Source organism: Aptenodytes patagonicus, chromosome 3, assembly GCF_965638725.1.
Source record: "Aptenodytes patagonicus chromosome 3, bAptPat1.pri.cur, whole genome shotgun sequence".
Classification (NCBI taxonomy): domain Eukaryota; kingdom Metazoa; phylum Chordata; class Aves; order Sphenisciformes; family Spheniscidae; genus Aptenodytes; species Aptenodytes patagonicus.
Window position 1 is genome coordinate 102,356,068 of NC_134951.1, and position 20,908 is coordinate 102,376,975.

General features: G+C 38.8%; 1 protein-coding gene across 2 annotated transcripts in view; it reads left to right on the forward strand.

The window, feature by feature from the left end:
• THADA (THADA armadillo repeat containing) overlaps nt 1–20,908 on the forward strand; it is a 168,316-nt gene that overhangs the window by 72,839 nt on the left and 74,569 nt on the right. For both annotated transcript variants that reach the window (XM_076334455.1, XM_076334454.1), the window contains one exon: nt 3,549–3,717. In XM_076334455.1, coding sequence (XP_076190570.1) covers nt 3,549–3,717 — 169 coding nt within the window. The remainder of the gene's footprint in view (nt 1–3,548; nt 3,718–20,908) is intronic.

Here is a 20,908-nt window from a genome sequence, read left to right on the forward strand (position 1 = left end):
GGAAGCCATTTGCCAATGTGAAATACTTTCCCTGTATTCCCATATGTGTTCCTATAAAGCAGATACTTTATTGTTCTTAAACTTTGTGATGCTTTTGTTCCTTAGTAATGATTTCATAGGAGTGCTCTTATGAGGGTTTCCACTAAGATGTCAGCTCCTGTGACTACACTGCACCCTATGTAGCAATCTGTAGGGTGAGAAGTTTGCATTAATGTACAGCAGGTGCGTAGTACAGTGGCAGGTTGGTGGCTGGGTCACCCTTTGGGCAAGTAGTAGCTGTGGGTTTGCACTTCCCTCAGGCACAGAAAGTTGCAGAACTGGGTCCCCTGCGTCCTGGGCGAGTTCTCCACCCGCTGGGCACCTGTGTGTTTGCTCAGGGGGAGGAGGAGGAGGAGGTTATTGCCTCCTGATTTAGGATCCTCAAAGTGCAAAACAGAACCTAATTTGAGGGTCCCGGTTAGGCTTCTGTGTGGGGTAACACTCAGCTGCTGAGGTTCTTATAGACAACAACAATTTGGGGCATGAGGAGAGGTGAAGATTAGACTTGTCGGTAGTTTTGAGAATTGCACTTTTGCCTTACATACATTCAGTATAAATGCTGAGGTGGCAGTCTCTGTTGCGGACCCAGACTTTAGGCAGCTGAGACAATTTTTGCCTGTAATATGAAATTACTTTCTTCTTTCTAAAGACAGAGCAGTCACTTCTAGTTCCATAATTAATTTGATAAAATAACAGCGTGGAACAAAATTTGATGTGTAAAATACTGTATCTCGTACATAGATGTATGTGCATGTGTTGTAAGTCTTTAATGTCAGTTTTTACAAGACACCAAAGTTAAAGTCAGATTATCTAAAAAATTGTTCTCAACTCCATTTTTTTATTACTAGGAAAAAACCCACAGAATTCCATTCTAATTCATTGCATCGTGTTCGAGGAGAAATCCCCCTCTGAAGCATGTAGGGTTGGAAAGTACCCTTGCACAAGTTAGAGGAAACCCTGGCATTTTACCCATTTTCCACTCTTCCTTCTGAAGACATGTCAGATTCCTTAGGATTTATAAAAGGCCATGAACAAAATAAAGAACATTCTTGAGTATACAGTTACAGCTAATTAAAAACTAGACATTCTTTACAGTATCAGAGTTGCTTGTGTTTGGAAAGAACATCTACATGTGAGAATCTCTTGGTTAAGAAAACATGGTTGAGCAGAAATAAAGGAATGGTTTCAGACAAATCGCTTCTCAGGTTTAAGTTTATTGTGCAGTAGAATTAAAATGTTTTTGTTCAAAAAAAATGGAAGTTTTTCATTAAGAGCTAAGCTGACTTTCTTCTTGCACCTTGTCAATACAGAATTAAAGCTTCTCCATATGGAAGAGCCTCCAGTTGTGACTGCACTGCTTTTGCATCCTGTTGTGAAGGACAGCCAGCCTTTGAAAAGGCAGTGCAAGGATCATCTTCCCAAGAGTCATTCCCTACAAGGGAAGACATGGGGAGGTGGAGGATAGAACATGCTGCCATACTGTGAGGATGAAAACTCCCACAAAAGCCTGTTGTTCAGGGTAGCGTAGCTCTCTGCTTCCTCTAAATGAGTTCTGTGTTTTTCAGGCATACCGTGGCCTAGCATGACTAAAATGTCAGAACTGTTAACGCTATTTCAGTTAAGTCTATTTACTGTCTTGGGTTCAAAACCCTATTAATTCAGTTGCTGTTTCAAGATGAAAACTGTTTTCTGTATTTCTTTGATGTGAACTAAAGTAAACAACTACTTTGAGTATTGATTTAAATTTGTGTTGTGGTTTAACCCGGCAGGCAGCTAAACACCACACAGCCTTTCTCTCACTCTCTGCCCCCCGTGGGATGGGGGAGAGAATTGAGCGGGGGGGAGGGAAGAGTAAAATTCATGGGTTGAGATAAAGACAGTTTAATAGGACAGAAAAGGAAAGGAAAAGAAGAAGAATAATGATTATAAAAGAATATACAAAGCAAGTGATGCACAATGCAATTGCTCACCACCCACCGACCAATGCCCAGCCAGTTCCCGGGCAGCTCCCCCCAGTTTATATACTCCCCCCAGTTTATATACTGAGCATGACGTCACATGGTATGGAATGTCCCTCTGGCCAGTTTGGGTCAGCTGTCCTGGCTGTGCCCCCTCCCAGCTTCTTGTGCACCTCCAGCCTTCTCAGTCAGTAGAGCATGGGAAGCTGAAAAGTCCTTGCCTAGTGTAAGCACTGCCTAGCAACAACAAAAGCATCAGTGTGTTAACATTGTTCTCATGTTAAATCCAAAACACAGCACTGTACCAGCTACTAGGAAGGAAATTAACTCTACCCCAGCTGAAACCAGGACAATTTGCTAGAGACATTTGAAACCTTAGAATACCTTTTAATTTCATTTCATTTTTTAAATACGCAGGCATGACCCTGCAGGGCTTGTTTGCGAGTGCTCAAAAGTGGTTTGCCCAGTTTGGCAGGGGATAATCTCAACTACATGTGATTTTGTAAGCTGAAAATACGTAAGAAGCAATTCAGGAAAAGGATGAGAGGGTAGGAAGAGGGAAGGCTATCTCTCTGGGTCATCACAGTCAGCTGGGAGGTACCAGAGCATACCTTCTGCCATACTGCATTTTACATCACCTAAGTCATTTGGCCATTCATTTCTAAACCCTGTGGTAACTTTCTCAGTTGTCTGAGACTGCGGGTGGCTGAATCGTACCTGCCTTACAAAAATTGACACATGCAAGAATTACTGGCTTTGAAAGACTTAGGCTAACCTACTTTTAGTTGAGAAAAGATTTTTATTCACTTCAACTCTGTATACATGCTACTGAAGTAGTATACAGCTGGTTAATGTGTTACTATAGCTGAATAGTTAATTCTATGTATAATCATAAATCTACAGCCAGTTAAAACCTTAATAACATTAAAAGATAAAAGGTTCTTTTTGGCCTGTGTTTTATATGCAGTCTTGAGTCTTATCAGTTGATTTTTAATAAATAAAAAGTATTTATTTTTCAGATACTAATTATAAATACTAGAAAATTATTTTCCAATGTGTCTTTTACTTCCTGCCTTTAAATATGTTCTAAAAACCAGTGGGAGATATGGCCTAAAATTCCAGTAGACACCATGTTGTGTTCTTATGGAAACATCTGATTAAGAACATGGAGTTTAATAGTTTTAAGTCAAACTCATAATACATTTGAATATGATTGCTGTATAGTAAGTAACATAAACATCAAGAAAGATGGAACAGGACCATATACATAACCTGCTTGATGGCATAATTGCATCTTTTCTTTTCTTTTTTTTTTTTTTTTTACTTTATGTAAACACAGGAGCTTCTGAAGGGAAAAAAAAAGCCTCCAACGTGGCTCTAGTATGACTTATGTTTCTGGGCAAATATTCTTTCACTACTGAGATGAAAGACTGTACATTTGATTTGTGAGAAATGTGTTTTAGTTTTCATTGCATTATCCTTTGTTTTGTTTTAGCCACAGCAGTGGATTGCAGCTGGATGACAAAAAATAGGTATTTCTCCTTTTTCTAGGTGTGGGCACTCTCCTGTGTACCGTTCACGTGAGATGTCAGGTCGGGCCCTTGTTCCATTTGTTATGGTAAATGAAGTACCACATACAGTGCTGTCCTTGCTGGAGGGGCTTCCAGACTCTACCAGTCCTTGTATACGACAGAATAATATTCACGGAACGCTTCTGCAAGTAAGTTTTTGGGGGTTGTTTGGGTTTTTTTGTTTGTGTGTTTTGGGGTTTGTTTTGTTTTTGTTTTTTTGTGTTTGGTGTTTTTTTTTTTTTTACTGTGGGGTTTTTGGATTTTTTTTGGTCATACTTGACAGCCAGACAACACGCAGTGAGTTGTACTGAACGATCACATATTGTCAAAACATGTATGAAGACTGTTTTTGAGTCGATTCTATCAGATGATAAATGTGGAATGCACATTTCAGCCGTCATTAGAAGGCTGTAAGCTGCAAATATCAACATTTACTTTTCATATAATGTTTCATCTCCGGGGATTAAAGTGCTTTGAGAGCAAATACCTTTATCTAAACACATATACAGTGATCTGTGTGACTTGCCCAAAAGAGCAAATCTGAGGCAAAGATGAACTCCAAGCCCAATAGTATTGTAGATATTGAGACTTGCTACTTACCTACATATTTATGTTACTTCATTTGCTTTTCCTGCTACACCAGCAGCTTCCTGTCAGTTTGCTGTACAAGTTGTGCTAAGCTTTATAGCGTATTCTTCTGAAAATATTCTGGAGAACAGCTCGCTATTGGTTTGGAAGCAGAAGTTTCTTCATTCCCCATATATCATTCCTTTGGTTTATGGCAGTCGGTTCACTGTGTTTGATTTTTAAACTATCATGGTAATAAGTGACTCATTTTTATTGCCTGTTTTTCACAAGCAACCCTCCAACAAAGCCATATTGTACATGACCAGCTCTGTTAGTCTGCCTTAGCTGGCAAGCTATCGAGGTACACATTCCCCCTGTAAACTGTGTGGTGGGGGGTGTGTGGTTTTGTTTTGGTTGTTTCGTGTATCTTTTCCAGCATGTTATTTTCCTTTAAAATCATAACCTTACAGGAGACCTAGGACAGGGAAATGTGTCAAATCCCTCTAGAGCTGTTAGTGTCAATTTTACCTGTAAAGGGTTTCAGCCAATTGAATCTGGATTTGGATGATGACTGGTGACAGTGAAGGTTGTCGCAGGGTGTGGGATGATCGTGTCCATTTTTTTCTGCTCTGAAAAGCAGTCCATGCACCTGTATGCATGCAAGTGCTTAGACCTGTCAGCTGCTGCATCTGCGTGGGAGGGAGGAGATTGCCATCATCAAATTACCTGTGCAGCTCTGGTGTGTCATGAAACTCCTGAACCTCCTGAAGCATTAGGAAGAGGGTTATTCCAACAGAGAGAATTAAGTGCTGTCTCAGTCCAAAATGATTATAACCCTGGTCCGTGAGGGTATGGACTGGCTGTAGTGTATAAAGCCACTGCTTGCTTTTTAGGGACCTGGAAAAAAACCAATAATGGAGGGTTGGTTCTGAAAGAGCCCAAAGGATGATCTGTTTTTTAATCCAGTGTTGCTAACACAATCTTATGCCTAGGTGTAGGGAGTTTTCTTTTCCATGCCTGTGAGATGAGATATTCTTGGGACTTTAAATGTGATTTTTTGCCCGTTTTGAGCAGCTACTAGGAACTACTACTGCAATTGGTACTGCACTAGGGAGAGACTGGTGCTGTCAGAGTATGATATTCTTCAAAAAAATGTCAGTTCTTCTAACGGTTCAGTGATGTTTGGTCTCGCATTTGTCTTGGGCTTTGCTTTTGTGACTTGTGAATCAAGGTTCTGCAGTCTTCATTTAATACTTAATCAAATTTAGTGTATGACTGAAATGCTGAACTATCTGTTGCTAGTTAAAAATAACAAAACATTGAGAAGAAATACTGTAGGGTGATAAAGATGTGCAAAAAGGGAGGCAGTGGTGTTTGATGTTGTACCTCTAAAACACTAAGGCCAGGTGTAGTTAGCACGCACCTCCTGTAAATAGTACAAAGAGCAAAGTACTGTGACTTTCAGGGGTTGTTGGATGCATGGTTTCAGTTTCCTTTTTATCAATGTAAGACAGGACTTGCAAAGCTGCTGCTAAGGCTCATTGAACTGTATAAAATTATGTTATGGGACTATTCGTTAAAGCACTGTTTTTCTGAAGGCTTACTTGAAGAGGCAGTGATCTGGCAGCGTTCAAAACTGTTTGCACTGCATTTCCGTGACACAGCAGAGAATTTATCTTCCTCTTTGATATAAAACCAATATGTGTTGTGTTTAACGTCAGACCTCTGCATTATGTGAAAACATGGCTTTTCCTCTCCAGTGTGATAACTGTGGCTCAATTTACATAGGAATATGAATGTGCATGACGATAAAACAATCTTACGGTTTACATATTTTGCAGAAGAATTATTTTCAAGAGTTACCTAGGAGGAATACTGTTGTTCTGTAACTCTTACGGAACCGACAGTATTCTTCAAGGATTAGTTCTGCATCATAAGTAAATGCGTTGACTTGAATAAGACAAATAAAAATCTTTTCTATGCTTAGTGTTTCCTTTATGAGTGCAGTTTCTACTTCGCTCCATAATCCAAACTGGCATGGGGGACAGGGGGAGGGTGAGGGTGTCAAGTTTGTAATCCAGAAGAGAATGCAGAAATCTTCTACTGGCCTTCTTGAATGATGAAATATTTCTGACTTCTTTTGTTTTAAGATCTAGGTTTCTTAGCTGATCAGCTGAAAGGAAGAGTTTGTCCAGAGCTTTATGTAGAGACTTCGGGAAGTGTATCAAAATTTATAACTAGGGAAGCCTTTACGTTTGTGAAACTTTTTGACTTTTGGCAGTTGCCAAGGAACTTAAAGTATTTGGGAAGATTGGGAAGATTGTAAGATATCCTTATCAGAGGATCAAATGTTTTTTTGACCTTCTGCCTCTTTAGGGTTGGAATTCCTGCAGTAGGTATTCCATCTGTTCAGAACAATTGAGAAATTTAGAATTAAGCTGTAATTATTTCAGAAATGTTTTATTCAATAACCTGTACTTACGATTAATAATTTCAATGTACTGGTTTGACTCGTGGTATTTGTAAGCCATGCAGGTAGGGGCATGGTCTGCTTTCTCTTTTCATGTCTGTGTTTTTGTTGAAATGTGTCGTCTCATAGACAACAGTCTTAACTGGGTCTCTTAAAACTACAGTAGAGACAACACCTGTAAAAGAGTGTGTAGAAGAGTGTGTTTTGAGTCCTGATGTTTAGTTTGTCTAATTCTATGCAGTTGCAGTAAGCCTGAATGTCTTGAGCAAAACACTTGTTAGAGTCGAGAGTTAATCAAAGACAACCAAATGTTAGTAAAGCTCAAGTTCACTTAAATTTAGAATTCATAGAGAGAGATCACATGGAAATGAGCCCTAAGTAGAAAAAGGACTTATGGAGACCTGGTAGTTCTTCAAAGAAACGATAACTCCAGAAGTAGGAATCACCCTAACACAGAATGGATAGAAAGTGTAGTAACACACCACCTTGGACAAATTAGGAGTTCTTTACTGAATGCAAAGCAAGAAGAAATATGCTGAAGCAAGAGCATGCAGAGAGGAAATTGGAAAGGCCAGGGCAAAAATTGGCTGTAGCCTTCAAGAAATTTCTACAGAAATACTTAGTCTTGGAAAATGGAAGCTATTGATAGCTGGTGTCTGAAAGGTATACTTTTCTCCATTAGTTCATTAACGCAGTCAAATATAAGCTTAAATATTGGAAACTACTTTCTAACATTAAGGATGCATTAATGTTCACCACTTACAAGTAGTGGATCTGCCATCATGTATATAAGACTTTGCCTGGGCCTGGGAGGTGGACAGATGATCACTTGAGATTCCTGCTAGTCTCCCCTTTATTTTTTAATGATTCTTTGATCCTGCCAGTGATTGGGGCATCTTCATGAAGCTATGCAGAATTTTTATTTCCATCAGTCTGCACCTGGTTAATTCTTGTTTGCATAGATTTGTGGGTATAACTTTCATAGCTTTTATTGCTGTAGATGGTCTTGTGTAAACCATCATAATTTTGATGTAAATTACTCAAATTAGTTTTTAAGATTGTTACTGCAAATAAAGGGTTAAATATTGTAAACATGAATTTTACTTGGTTTGGAAATAACTGATTGAAACTTTGAACAGTTTTTACATAAAATTTAGATAACATGTTCTGTACACTTACATTTTATACTGAACCGAGTCCAAGAAGGTAAGCTTCTGGGCATACTAGGGAAAGCAAGCTTGGGCCTGTGTTATTCCTAACCATGGGCCTTACTAGGAAAGACTGAGATGAAGACGACATTCAGTACCTCAGCCTTGCCTCAGCCAGATTCATCTCCAGGTGGGCTTTGGCTTCCCTGACTGCATCTCTGCATGCTTGGACAGTGTCCAAGTTTTCCTCCCAGGTTACCTGTCCCTGCTTCCACCTTCTGTATACTCCATTTCTATGTTTGAGTTTTGCCATGAGCTCCTTGTTCATCCATGCAGGCCTCCTGGCATGTTTGCCTGACTTCTAGCTTGTTGGGATTGACTCTGCTTGAGCTTGGAGGAAGTGGTCCTTGAATATCAACCAGCCTTCTTGGACCTCGCTCCTTCCAGGGCCTTATCCTACAGGACTCTACCAAGCAGATCCAGAAAGTGGCCAAAATCTGCTCTCGTGAAGTCCAGGGCTGTGATCTTGCTTTTTGCCCTGCTTCCTGCTCTCAGGATCATGAACTCCACCATCTCATGGTCACTGCAGCCAAGGCTGCCTTTCACCTTCACATCCTCAATGAGTCATTCCTTGTTTGTGAGTATGAGGTCCAGCGGAGCACTTCTCTTTGTTGTGTCCTCTATTGCTTTTGTCAGGAAGTTGTCATCAGTGCTCTCCAGGAACCCGCTGGACCCTAAGCATGATTTGCCCAGAAAACAAGGCAGCGCCTTTAATTCATCTGGTTGTAGATTATTTATGATGATCAAAAAAACCTCCCAAACGCATGAACTTTCAGATTGGTTTGCCAAGGAAAGCAGATGTTAGACTTCAGCTTTTGTTTTTATCTTGTGAGAATCAGTTAACATGATTGATGCTGGATTTCAAAGGCTGTGTGATGTGCGTAGACCTAGAATCTAGTTGTTATTAGCATAGTAGAATAGCAGCAGTATGACTGGAGCTTTCAGTCACAGTTCTGCACTCATTAGTTTCCAGAAATCTCTTTCACATTTGTGCACTGGAAAAATACATACCCTTACATACTGTTCATATCGAGAACAATTCATTGGACAGCTGCAGTTAATCATGGAGCAGATGTAATTACTATTAAGGTTTATTTCTTCTTCAAATGAAAGAATCTGCACATCAATTGGGTCATTATCTTGTATGTTATCAGTTAGATCTTCCTCACGTTCACTTTGGCAAGCCTACAGTTAGGTATTTTTAGAACATATGGGATCAGGTAAATGAAAGTTATTAAAAGAGGCATTATGTTTTCATTTAACTTCTCTGTGCCTTCTTTTGGACACTTCTGAAATGTTGAAGGTGCTAACCTACTTCCTAGAGGTCTTGTGTGGATTTATAACTAAACACTGACAGTGTCTAGCTTGAGATTGGGATACAAAACAGTACAAAAAATGTTGCTTCCGTTATCTGTCCCATTCACTATGCAGTCCCTTCTTTTTGGAGAGCATTTTGCATTCCCTTTGGCATCTTTTGGGCACAGATTAGGAGAAAGGAGGATTCAGTGACTTCTCCCTCATCGTTTGCTGCTTGTATATGAAGAGAGGGAACTACATGACTTTGTTTAAATGTGTATGCTGCCTCCATTTGCTGCCTCCATCAGGAGGTGGATTGTACTGTCCAAGATAAAGCTTTTCATAGAAGTTCCCAGCTGTGCATATAATTGTGGAACAATTTCTGGCTGCAAGCTGCTTTGTTCATGAAGATTATTAACATTTTTGGTGGTACTTTGTACAGGCAATCAAACAACTGCAAAGAATAAAATAAAAAAACCTCTGCTGGCCTGTCGTGTCCTTGCAGGTGGATCCTTCCTGTTGTGGTTTGGTCACTGTTGACTGGGTTTGGTCACTGCTTGTAACTCAAGTCACAGAAATGCTGCCTGGTCTGCTATGGTCCCTAGGAAGACTTCTCTCCATTCCCCCATCTTCTTATCTGAGGTCTGGCTAGTAGCTTCTCTTCTCCTCACTGCAGTCTTCCCACTTTTTGCTATTACTTTGTCACTCCTACTGATTTATCCTGAAATTTGTTCCCTGAGCATATGCCAGTGTTTTCCATCTCAAGAGAAGAACAGTATCTCCTTCTATCCGGGGAGTGCACATGACCTGTTCTTAAAGAAATACGAAATACAACTGGCAAGAGACAGATGAAACAGAGAGAATTTGTTATGCTTTGATGCAAGGTTAAAACTTCATGGAGATAAAAATGGAAATTCACTTACTTAATGTTTTGAGTGTCATCAATCAGCAGTCAGTTACTCTTCACAACTTGTTACTCTTAATATTCAAATTTTCTCCACACTTTGAATTTTCCCACAAAATTCTGTAGTTTCAATTAGCTAAATTGGTATTATAGCAGTAGGTGGGTTCAAAGAAGTGTTTTGGGGGTTTTTTTGGGCTTTTTGTTTGGTTTTGGGTTTTTTTTAATGTTCACCAATTTAAACAGTTCTGTTTCGCATATGAATGCGAAGTCTTGTGCAAGGAATGTTGGTTTGAGTTTTGGAACCTTTTTTGTTTTGCTTTTGTAACCAGCAGCACTGCTGCATCTCTCTCAAATCTAAAGAACAGACTGAGTCACATCAACTTAGTTGCATGTGACAAAAATTAGACTTAACAGGAGATAGAGAACTTCATAACTCTTTACATTAACACTAATTTTAAAGATTAAATTTCCCACTGACTTCAGTGGGACAAGAAATTAGCAGTTACTGTTTTTCAGGGAATAGCAACATCCTGTAGAATTAGACCCATCTTTCTGAAAATACTTCACAATGAAAGAATCTAGAATCCTTGTATTAAAAAATAATAATATGATTAAAAAACCTGCATGGTTGCATGGCAGACTTTTCTGCCATCTGTACAGGGCTTTTATGAAAGTGATTTACTGTTTCTGTTTTTTCTTTGTGGAGTTTATTGAATACGGCAAGATTTGTGCGATGGCAGAACTTCAAATTATCTGTATCAACTCTTTGGATATGCTGATGTTTTAAATATTAATGGAGAGCTGGAAGAAGTGATTTAAAGGATGGTTGGAGACTTCATTAAAGCAGCAAGAAAACCAGAACAAGAACATAACCTGAGAATAGCCACACTGGGTCATGCAAAGATTTGTCTGAGTCGGTGTGCTGCTTCCAGCAAGGAGCAATAGCACAAGCCTAGGAAAAAGAGTGAGACAGACCAAGCAGCTGGAGAAACATCTGCATGTGCTCTCTTAGCTTAGAGTACCCTTGAGCCAGAGATGTATGGACATGACTTTGCTGAAGATAAAAATTAAGTACATAGTTTTACTGATGACAAGAAGCAGTTTATGATGAAAACATCAATGTGTTAGGTAGTTTAATTATCCTGAAGAGTTGTATTAAGACAGGTTGTTGTTGATGAAAGTAGAGCCTGCCTAATGAATGTGGATGCCTTTTTCCTTCCCTTGAGAGGAGGATGATTCTAGTTTAAGTTGCTACAAAGGAAGGTCAAGCTTCAGGTATTTGAGATTACGATCACTCTCGTGTTTTATGAGTTTAATACTTGGGCACTTACTCAGAGGAATAAAGGCAATTTAAATAAATATGAGCATTTGAAAATAAAGCAGAGAAGAATGATGCATGAAGAAGAGCTAGCAAGCAACCACGGGACCTTCTTTATTACAGGACTGAATAGGTAATAAAAACCCACAGACTCCAGTGGCTAGGGTGGGAGAATACGGCAACAGGAGACAAATTAGGCAAATACATTTTGAAGGTCATTCTTGGATGTTGGTCCTTGTGGCTGAGTGGAAGAGAGAGGTATACTACATGTTAGCTTGACCTAAAAATCCTTAATGTAAATTACCAGCAGGGGTGTCAGTGACCATATTTTTTTCCTGTTTTGTTTTGAAGACAAAGGATCTCAAGGGTCTGAGGGAATGAATGGGGAAGTAGCATATTGTTTATTTGGCTTTATTCAGTAGCACAGAAACATTGACTCTGGTGAATTACATTTTATTTGGCTTGGCAGTAAAGTTTGAAGTGTAGCAGTTCAACGTTGGCTTATAAAAAATCAATATAGTAAACAAATGTTACATTATCTACAGATCAAAGAAATAAACCTGCTATAATTAAATGTTTTCCAGTGAAACTTCCTTCCAGCTGTTTCTTTTCTAAGCTCAGTTTTTAGTGTTCAAGATAAGCCTTACTTTTAAGATCAGTACAAAGAGAAAAGAAATATTGATGTCAAGTTGAAACCATTCACTTATATGTAGCTGGCAATAACAGAACAGTTGTCTCATTTCTTCATGTTGTAAATTCGTATTAACTGTTACATAGGGGTACGCTGATACAAGGAGGCAGTAAGCATTTGAGAACAAGATTTATATTTGTGAATGCAACAGAAACGCAACGAAGTTCCAAGAATGGGAGCAGGCAGTCTCTGAAAGAAAATCATTGATGAGATTTTGCCAGAGGTTTTCTTCCAGCTGCCCTTTTTTAAAAAAAAAACTCATGTGGTACTGCTAATTGACTGGACAGATCTGCTAGTTGGACATTGCTTTGAAGTTGCTTTAACTATAATTAGTGATGCTCCCAAATACTGTGTCTGACTTCCTAAGACATGTCACTCGTTTTCAGAAGGGCATAAATTTAGACAGCTCTTACGACACTTATTAGGTCTTTTCATTCAGTATCTGCATCATTATTGAGTTCCTTCCTACAGCAACTAAGGATTTACAGAGATGCTATTGTTGTAAACCTTGTGTTCGCATCTTTGAAATTTAAAAAAAGTGTATTTTTACTACAGAATAAGCAATGTTCATCAATTAGTGAAAACAAGGCTGCTGCTGTTTTTGATTGAGAGGTAACTATAATAAGGACTACTCTGGGTTGTGCCGGGGATAGTGTGACAGTTGCCCCCCTCTGTAAAGTGGAGTGGATGACTTGATGGATGCACTGCCTCCCTCTCTCCTACGCCCTAGATTTTTTGACGCTTATTACTATGGGTATGGCAAGCAGTTGCTATGCAAATGTTTTGGCCTCCCTGATCCAGTGCACCTAGCACCACTCCTTAATGAATAAAAGCTCCTGCAACCCATGTTGCCACCAGAGATTGCGGGGTGGCTATGTGTGCAGGCATTTGAGGTACCCTGTCTGGTGTTCAGTTACAGCCATAAAGCAGCACTAGTGTTCAGCTAGCCTCTCTAGTTACATCTTGGATAAATGTGCAGTGATTGAAAATGCTAGATACGAATGTGGTTATATAGAACAACTCTTATTAGGTGTTAGGATTAAACTAAGGAAAGAGGAAATCCTCCTATAGGTACAGTTTTCACAGTGGATAGATTATTTTCTGTTTAGATGATGGAGATGCTAGAAACAAATACTGTTGGCACAGTGTTCTACCTTTTACTACTTAGGTCTTCCTGAAGAGAGTTGAACTATTTTAGGCACTGGCTGGTTAACTTGATTTAGACCTCCCAGAACAGCAATTGAACTCTTGTGAATTCTAAATTTTTTAAGTGTTCAATTCTATGCATATTTCTTGCACCTGTTTTGTATTATGAATCTTTAAGTATCCCTCATGATTAGTCAGAAAAGCAATCCTATCACTCTGTCACAGGCAGAGGATGTTTTTACAGTTGGGAAGGGAAAAGGTGAAACTTGTAAAGTGTACCAAAGATATAATATTCTCCTAGGTGGTGCAGTGGATTAATTTAGTACTCCACGGAGTTCATTTTTCATCTCCAACAACATGTTTTCAATCCCACCCGCATTTTTCTCTTCCTTTGAATATAGAAACCACGTCTTTAAAACTTTCAGAGCCAAAAAAAAGATAATCCTGGATACACTTCCTGGATACACTTTTAAAAATACCCATCCATGATAAGTTCTGACTGCTTCAGGATGTATAAAAAATATTTATGAACAGTGAGGGCTTTTTACTATGTGTTTTCAGAAGTTCAGGCTATATTGAGAAATGTGGAAAAGGTGCCTTCTTTGGTCTTTGGAAGCTTTCTCAGCCTGTTTACAAAGCAGAAGAATACCCTCCATGAAAGGAGGAGAAAGCTGGAAAAATTGGTATTTAAAAGAATGCTGGATGGGAGAAGTGAATGAAGAGGGACGAGTGGTTCTAACCGGGTAACTACTCAGTGAAGACTCACCTATGCTGAAGGCCGGGATGCAAGAATCTCAAATAGTGGAACAAAAAATTGAAAGAAGGGGAGGAGGAAAAACCTGGAAATCTAAGAAAATGAAACAAAGGAAACACAAAACAAGAATAAGGCACTTTTCCAAGGTGTGAAAATCAATTGCAGAGTGTTCATGAGTCAAATTAGAATTTTTTTGAATGAATGTAGCATACTTTTTCCTTCTCCAACCAAGTTTAAAGCATGTAACTTGCTTTACTTTTTTTTTTCCCCTTGTTTATATGTCACAGGGATTTCTTGCAGTGGTGGTTTTTTCTTGGTTTTATTAATTTAATTATCTTAGAATGTCTGCATTTCTGAAGTAGTTATTGTTATGGTGCTAATATTTTCTAGAAACAGTTTTCACATAGCTGTTTGACTTAAAGTGGTTTTCTTACTCAGGCTCTAAATGACTCTGAATCTGAACTGATGGCATACTCTGGAAATGTGTTCCCCTGATGCTGTTTATTCACGGGCCAGAAGAGAATGGGAAATGGATATCCAGGCTGAGGAAGGATTGTACAGAAATTTGACTGACATAAAGAAACTACATGGGACAGAAAGTTTATGTGGGGGCAGGACTAACAAGAAGAAGCTGTGTTATACTTGTATCCAGCAGTGGAGGGTTTTTTTTGGGGAATAGGGGTGGTGTCTTACTATAAGGGTCTATCTATATGTTTTGCTTTTAGGTCAGGGGCTATGGGGGAGCAATGCTCTGTTGAAAGAAAATCTGTTTTCCACTGTCTAGTACAACAAGCTCCCAGCTCTGGGGCATTGCTGCTAAAACCCTCAACAAATAATGTGGATTCTGAGTTGGTTCATCAGAAATGCAGTTTCCAGTGGAGCTACAGGCAGCTCTTAGACTTGGTGTACCCTGCAGAGCCTTCAACAGGTCCTGGAAACAGCCTAAGTGTGGTCTAACTGCGGAAGAGGGCAAGGGGGACACCGAGAAGGTGATAGGGATGCTTCAAAATTTATCACCTGTCAAGGTCCCTCCTTTTCCTTGCTCCTTCCTTCATAAAAGATGCCAGTCGTCTCTGGATCATCAGTTGCCTTGATGTTTGGGAGTGTGGAAACCTCCCACACAGCTTCAAGCAAGCAAAGAATGAATGAGGCTTCTGAAGGCATGATAAGCAGCAGGTGCTTGTATTCTGTCCGCCCTCATTCCTTCTTAGGCTTGCACCTCTGTTATCTCTCCCTGTTTCCCCTGGCACCCTCGCTATCAACTCCTTCCTACCAGCTCTTGTTTCAGGTGCTTACTCTGTCATATCTCTGTTCTGGACTGCATCCTCTCTGAAAGAGTGGCGGCTCTCCTGGTATATTGTTGCTTACTACAGTAGGGTTATTACCATGCTGTCAGAAGTGCATGTCAAATGTGTCTGTATATTCACTTTTATTCAAAAGCGCATGCTTCAGATTCAGTGCGTCTTCACATCTACAATGAGAGTCTTTGTCTGATTTTGGCAGGAGACCTCTCCAGATTGTAGTAGTTCATTCTGGTTTACTGTGGAAAATACGCAATGGTTATTAATTTTATTCTCAAATAAACACAGGTATTTCCATAGATGCAGAAAGGTCTTTGTTTCAGAATTAGGTGTTGGAAAAGCTTTAAACCTTGGAAATCAGATTTATCTTTTTTGGTGCAAATGCACCAACAATAAGATTAGAATTTCTGTTTTACTACTAGAAATCACTTAGGAATTCAGCACTTAAAAATTTATGACCTAGGTGAAAGATATTGAGCATTTATAGTTCATACTGAGTTTGACTTCAGTATAGTTAAAGTTTCTTAGCACCTTTTCTTCCTTTCCACTGTCCAAATGCATGCATATGTTTAGCTTTATAATAAGAAGTTGCTATTCTTCAAGGAAAAAAATAGTTTAAGGTATGAAAAACCCAACTTAGAACTTCTCTTGTTCCCCACAAAACACTTTTATAGCAAACAAAATGCCTATTATGTACTTGTCTCACATTTGTAAATTGTGAGAAATCTTTCATTTCTTCTTCTCTGTTTTTTGAGTGTCTTGTTTCATTGGTGGAACAGACACCACTGGGAATTAGAACAGGAAACTAGAGAGACCAATAATTTTTTTTCAAAGAAAATATAAATGGAGCTATTCTGGAGTGCATATTTGGCTTGTTTCTTTTCATTCTAATTTTTTTGAATTGAATCATTTTGTGCCATAAGAAATACCAGCTAGAGCCTTTGCTTTTTAAAACAGAGTAACTTTTGAACCCTGATAGACTCAAGACAAATAAGAATTTTTAAATCATATTGTAAGCATCTTATGTGAAACATCCTACATACTTCATGTTTTTTAAGTTATTATGTTAATACAAAAATAATTAATACCATCATGGAAACATACACATGAGCCATGGTGATGATGCTCTTGTCCCATCCAGTGAACACTACCCACTTCCAAAAAAGCCTAAGGAAGATGTATAGATGGACGTAACATCTCTGAAAGACTTCACATACACATCTTGTTGCCAAATAGTTGTTGTTAATAGTTGGTATTTCCTGATATAACATCTGATAAAAAACATATGCTGTATGCGCGTATCCTCTGTTGCAGCATAAAACCGCAGCCCATAGGTAGTCTTGAAGCATTTTGAAAGGGCAGGACTTGGTGTAATCACCTTTGGGTAGATTTCGTAGGAGACTTGTTGAGCAGGCAGGACTTCAAACCTCTGTGGTAGTAGTAGTTAGTGTTGTATTAAAAGTGATCTTAAAAAGAATGAAGTGCATCAAGTGCTTTCAGCAATAGAAATGCCTTTTTTTTTTGTTTGTTGTTTTGAGTCAATCATTTATGCTTCTGAATTATCATATTATAAGAAATGATTTCAAAATTAATCAAACTAAAGTAGATTCTATAGATATTAGGATGAGGCAATACTCTTACGACTGTAGTTATTTCTCTTGGATTATTGTATTCTGTGAGACATTTAAAAACGATATTACAGCATCAGGCATCTTCTGTTGTCAGAAGTGAAAGAAAGAAGTTATAAAAGCCAAAAATGAGCATTTTATGTTTAACTAGTTTTAAAATATATAAAATATGGTATCTTGGCACTCACTGATCACTGGGGAGGAAAAAAGCTATCTTTGTAACCTCATACTGCCTTTAGTAATAAAAGCATAATACTGTTTTCCCTGAAAAAATATGAACTGTTGGTAACAGTGGTAGATACATTATTTTGTAGTTCTGTTTCCTTTTTTTAATATCGTGTAACCCATAGAGAGTTATTTCATGTTCTTCCTTTTTCATTTTTCTGAAAAGCCATACTGCACTCTCAGATAAGTAAAAAGTTTTTTTTAAATTAAGTTAAAAACTTTCAGACAGATACATTGAATATACAGCATTGTCATTTTAATCTAATCTGACATAAGAATTAATAGTTCTAATGACATTTAAAGTTATTTTCAGTATTGTACAATGTGGTACTTTGTGAACACTTGAACAAGAAGTTCATTTCATGTGAACTTTAATTTGTGAACTGCCATGATCACATGGTTCAACTAAATGATCTCATCCTAAATATTTCCTAAGTCGTGTTGCGGATGTTGTTAAATTTATCATACCCAGCTCTCAAATTATTACTGCAGTAACTTCATGGGTTTTTTACTCTCTGAGTGCCATTGGCTTTGATATAAACAGATTTCCTCAGAAAAAGAGGTGTTTATAACCAGCGCAGCTTCTGACACTTTTTTCCATCAACTGTTTGACTAGTTCAGTTTTGCTAATGCTTTTTCATCAGCCTTTTCCTTTCAGAGGAATTTGTGGTCCATCTGAGTGTTATCTTTTAATTCAGTTTTATTTCAGTGATATTTACTGAATTATGTATGTAAATATGTAAAAGATTACATAGGGCAACAGGAAGAAAGGCTTAGAAGTTGGGAGTCAGTCATACGTATTTTTTCATTCGGTCAGTACATGAATGGGGCTTATAATGGCTTTCTCTACATGGGTGATCCCTGGGGTTTTTAAGAAACAGCTTTATTGTATAGAATTACAGTACCATGATTAGCCATGAGTATCCTCAAAACAATTGCAGTGTTGCAATTATACAAGCATAAAACACTTCGGGGGTGTCCTTGGATGATGGATACTACCATTCAATTACGGTGTCATGTGTCATGAGCAGGAGGCGTTTATTGTCACATACTCACAACTGAATTCCTAGACAAGCTTGGTTGGGGTCTTTTTCTTTAGTTAGCTTGATTTTCCTGGGAAAGAAGTAAAAAATAGGTTATTTTGGGTAGCAGATGATATTTGTCCATTTTGTACAGTGACTACAACAGAGAACTATGATAAATTTGAGGAAATTTAAGTTCTGTTCTTTCATGGTTTGTAATACAAAACATTCATACTCAGTATTATTACTGTGTTGTACACAATGCTATCTGTAGGGGATTGCTTCAGATTTTTGTAGTGAAAACCATAATGTCCCCAAAAGTATTTTATTTTGAGCTTTTAACCTGTTTAACAAAAAGCTTTTACTCTATTGTTATCTGTAGCTTACTAGGAGAGCACTCATCCTCCTTAACATTGAATAAATAAATAGGTGGAGTCCCCTTTTGCAGCTGGTTGATAATATTTAATGTATTTTAAGGCCAACAAGACTGATAAAGTGCACAGAAAAGGCTTAACAGTACTTGGAGAGGGGAAAAAGGGAACTTGGTTTCAAATACAGTTCCCTTGTTTTTCCAAGTGCAGTTAACTTGTGGAATTGTGTGGAATTTAAGTAAACTCCTAAGCTACCTCCATGGATTCAGTAACTTTGGACAACATCGTCTTGCTTCTTCATTTTGTTGTCCAGGCTGAAATATTTTTAGGGTTTGAGTTTGTATGAAGCAATCATACTTCATACTGTTACATGTGCTTTACTGCAGTTTTTATTTCTATAGTAAATTTTATTGCTTCCCAAAAAAATGCTGTGGTATGTGATGATCCTTCCAGTAATTCAACACAAACCATCAATCCCCAGCAAAATCTGATGATGACCAAGATCTTGGATGCTTTGTGGTCAGGATTTAGGACACAGTATGGCACAGACACCAATAGGGCTCTAAAAGATTGCAGCGCTGTGATAATGGACATACACATAAGATCAGTCTGATGAGGAGCCACTCTGTGTGGCACATTTTTGCAGCTTGCTTTATGGTTTATCAGAGGTTATGAGCAAAGTAATAGGAACATAGGAGAGAGAGTAGTGGTGGCTTCCACTCATTTCTATGCTGCCAAATTCAGACTGTGAAGTGACTTAAACCTGCAAGCTCTCCCTGGATTCTGGCTTAGTTTATCTAAAGGTAGTAAACAGAAAGCGTTTAATCTGATAACTAAAGAAACTATTGATTTTATTGGGTGCTGTTGCAATTGCAGCCACTGGTAAAATACAAAAGTGACAGGACGCTGGCTGTGGAGTGGTGGGTGGAGATGAACACAGGCAAGACCAAATCGGTACTGGTTGCAAAGGGGAAAGACACCCATTGAGATACTCTGACCACCTTCTGTTTGGTGGTTATTTGCAAGAAAAAGGGTATGAAGTATCCTGATAGTTCCTTGCATCACTGATGCAGAATGGTTTTCAGCTGCCTTGAGCAAATCTGGCATGTAGTGAAATGGGTGCATTGCCTAGTCGTTGCTCTCATTGCCAGTTTTGAGGCTTTAATGCCAGAGGATTTCTGTAGGCTTGTACTCTGCAAACAGCAGTTTGTGCACAGCACAAACTGTGCACAGCAGTCCACATCCAGCTGATCATCACTAGCCCTCTGCTGGGTGTTGCAGCTGCCACAGATCAGCTGGTGGTCCTCCCTGAGCCATTTCGGTAAAAAGGAGTAAGATCTGCTCAATTTAAATAGCGGGCCTCTTCTAACCTAACACATGTGACTGAAGGGAGTGGAGAGTTTGCTTTCACTAGAAGCCTGGCTGGGAGGTTTGAGGTTGTTACACTTCAGCAGCATGCAGTGTTGAACAAGTGGTAGGCACGGCAACTTCTGCCATTGGCGCTGCTGTGTTCAGAAGGCAACCTCTGTGCAGTTAAATATCCAAAGCGAGTGGAGGGTTAAGCTGCAGCAGCTTTAAAAAACTGTTCTTAGAACTGTTTTTAGAGACAGTGAGACAGCTGTACTCCTCTGGGACAATAAAACCAAAGGCAAGCATGTGCAAATGTTGGAGAAGGTGCTCTTGAGTAAGGAAATGCGTTGGAAGAACGTGCTTTTCAAAAAAACCTTTCTGCCATAAAAACTGTTGCTGTTGACATTCCCTTCTGTCAAAAGCACATCTTGCCGATTGCATGCGAGTGGAAGAGGGAAGGGGAAGAATAATAATAAAGAACAGATCTTCCTGAACGGCTTCTAATGCCTCTGAAGAGAAGAGCCCCAGCAAATGTCATCATTTTTCTTTGGAACTTGTCTGTTACTGGTGAATTCACAGAGACTGCGTTTGTCTGCTGTGATGCTGCTGATTGTTAAAAAAAAAAAAAGAGAACTTACTAGAGTTCAGGAAATGTTTGATAGCTTTGCGTCTGGCACTTTCTGTGATAGCGTAGGATGCTTGTTTGTCTGGGGAAAAAATGCACAAGGCGATGAAGCTTGGGGGCTAATTAAAATCAGAAGGAATATTGAGCTGTTTTGGGGAGATGTAATCAGCTGGCTAGCAAGATTAAACTTTGGGAACAAAAGAGAAGTATATTGCAGGTGTAATTCCAAGTGTTCAAAGCAGAGATGCAAAATTCATTAACGTTGTTCTCTGATTATGCAGTTAGCCTTTTCCTTGCCCTTAAGTTTACCTTGGCTAGGGCACTTGCAGTTAAATGGCACTGTGAAAATTACTGGAAAACATTAACATTAACTTGTTATTGTAAGCTGACATCATGCTGAGCCTGATGGGAAGTAAAAATTTATAAATAGCTTGTCTGTATGCGTAAGGCAAAAATCTGCTGAG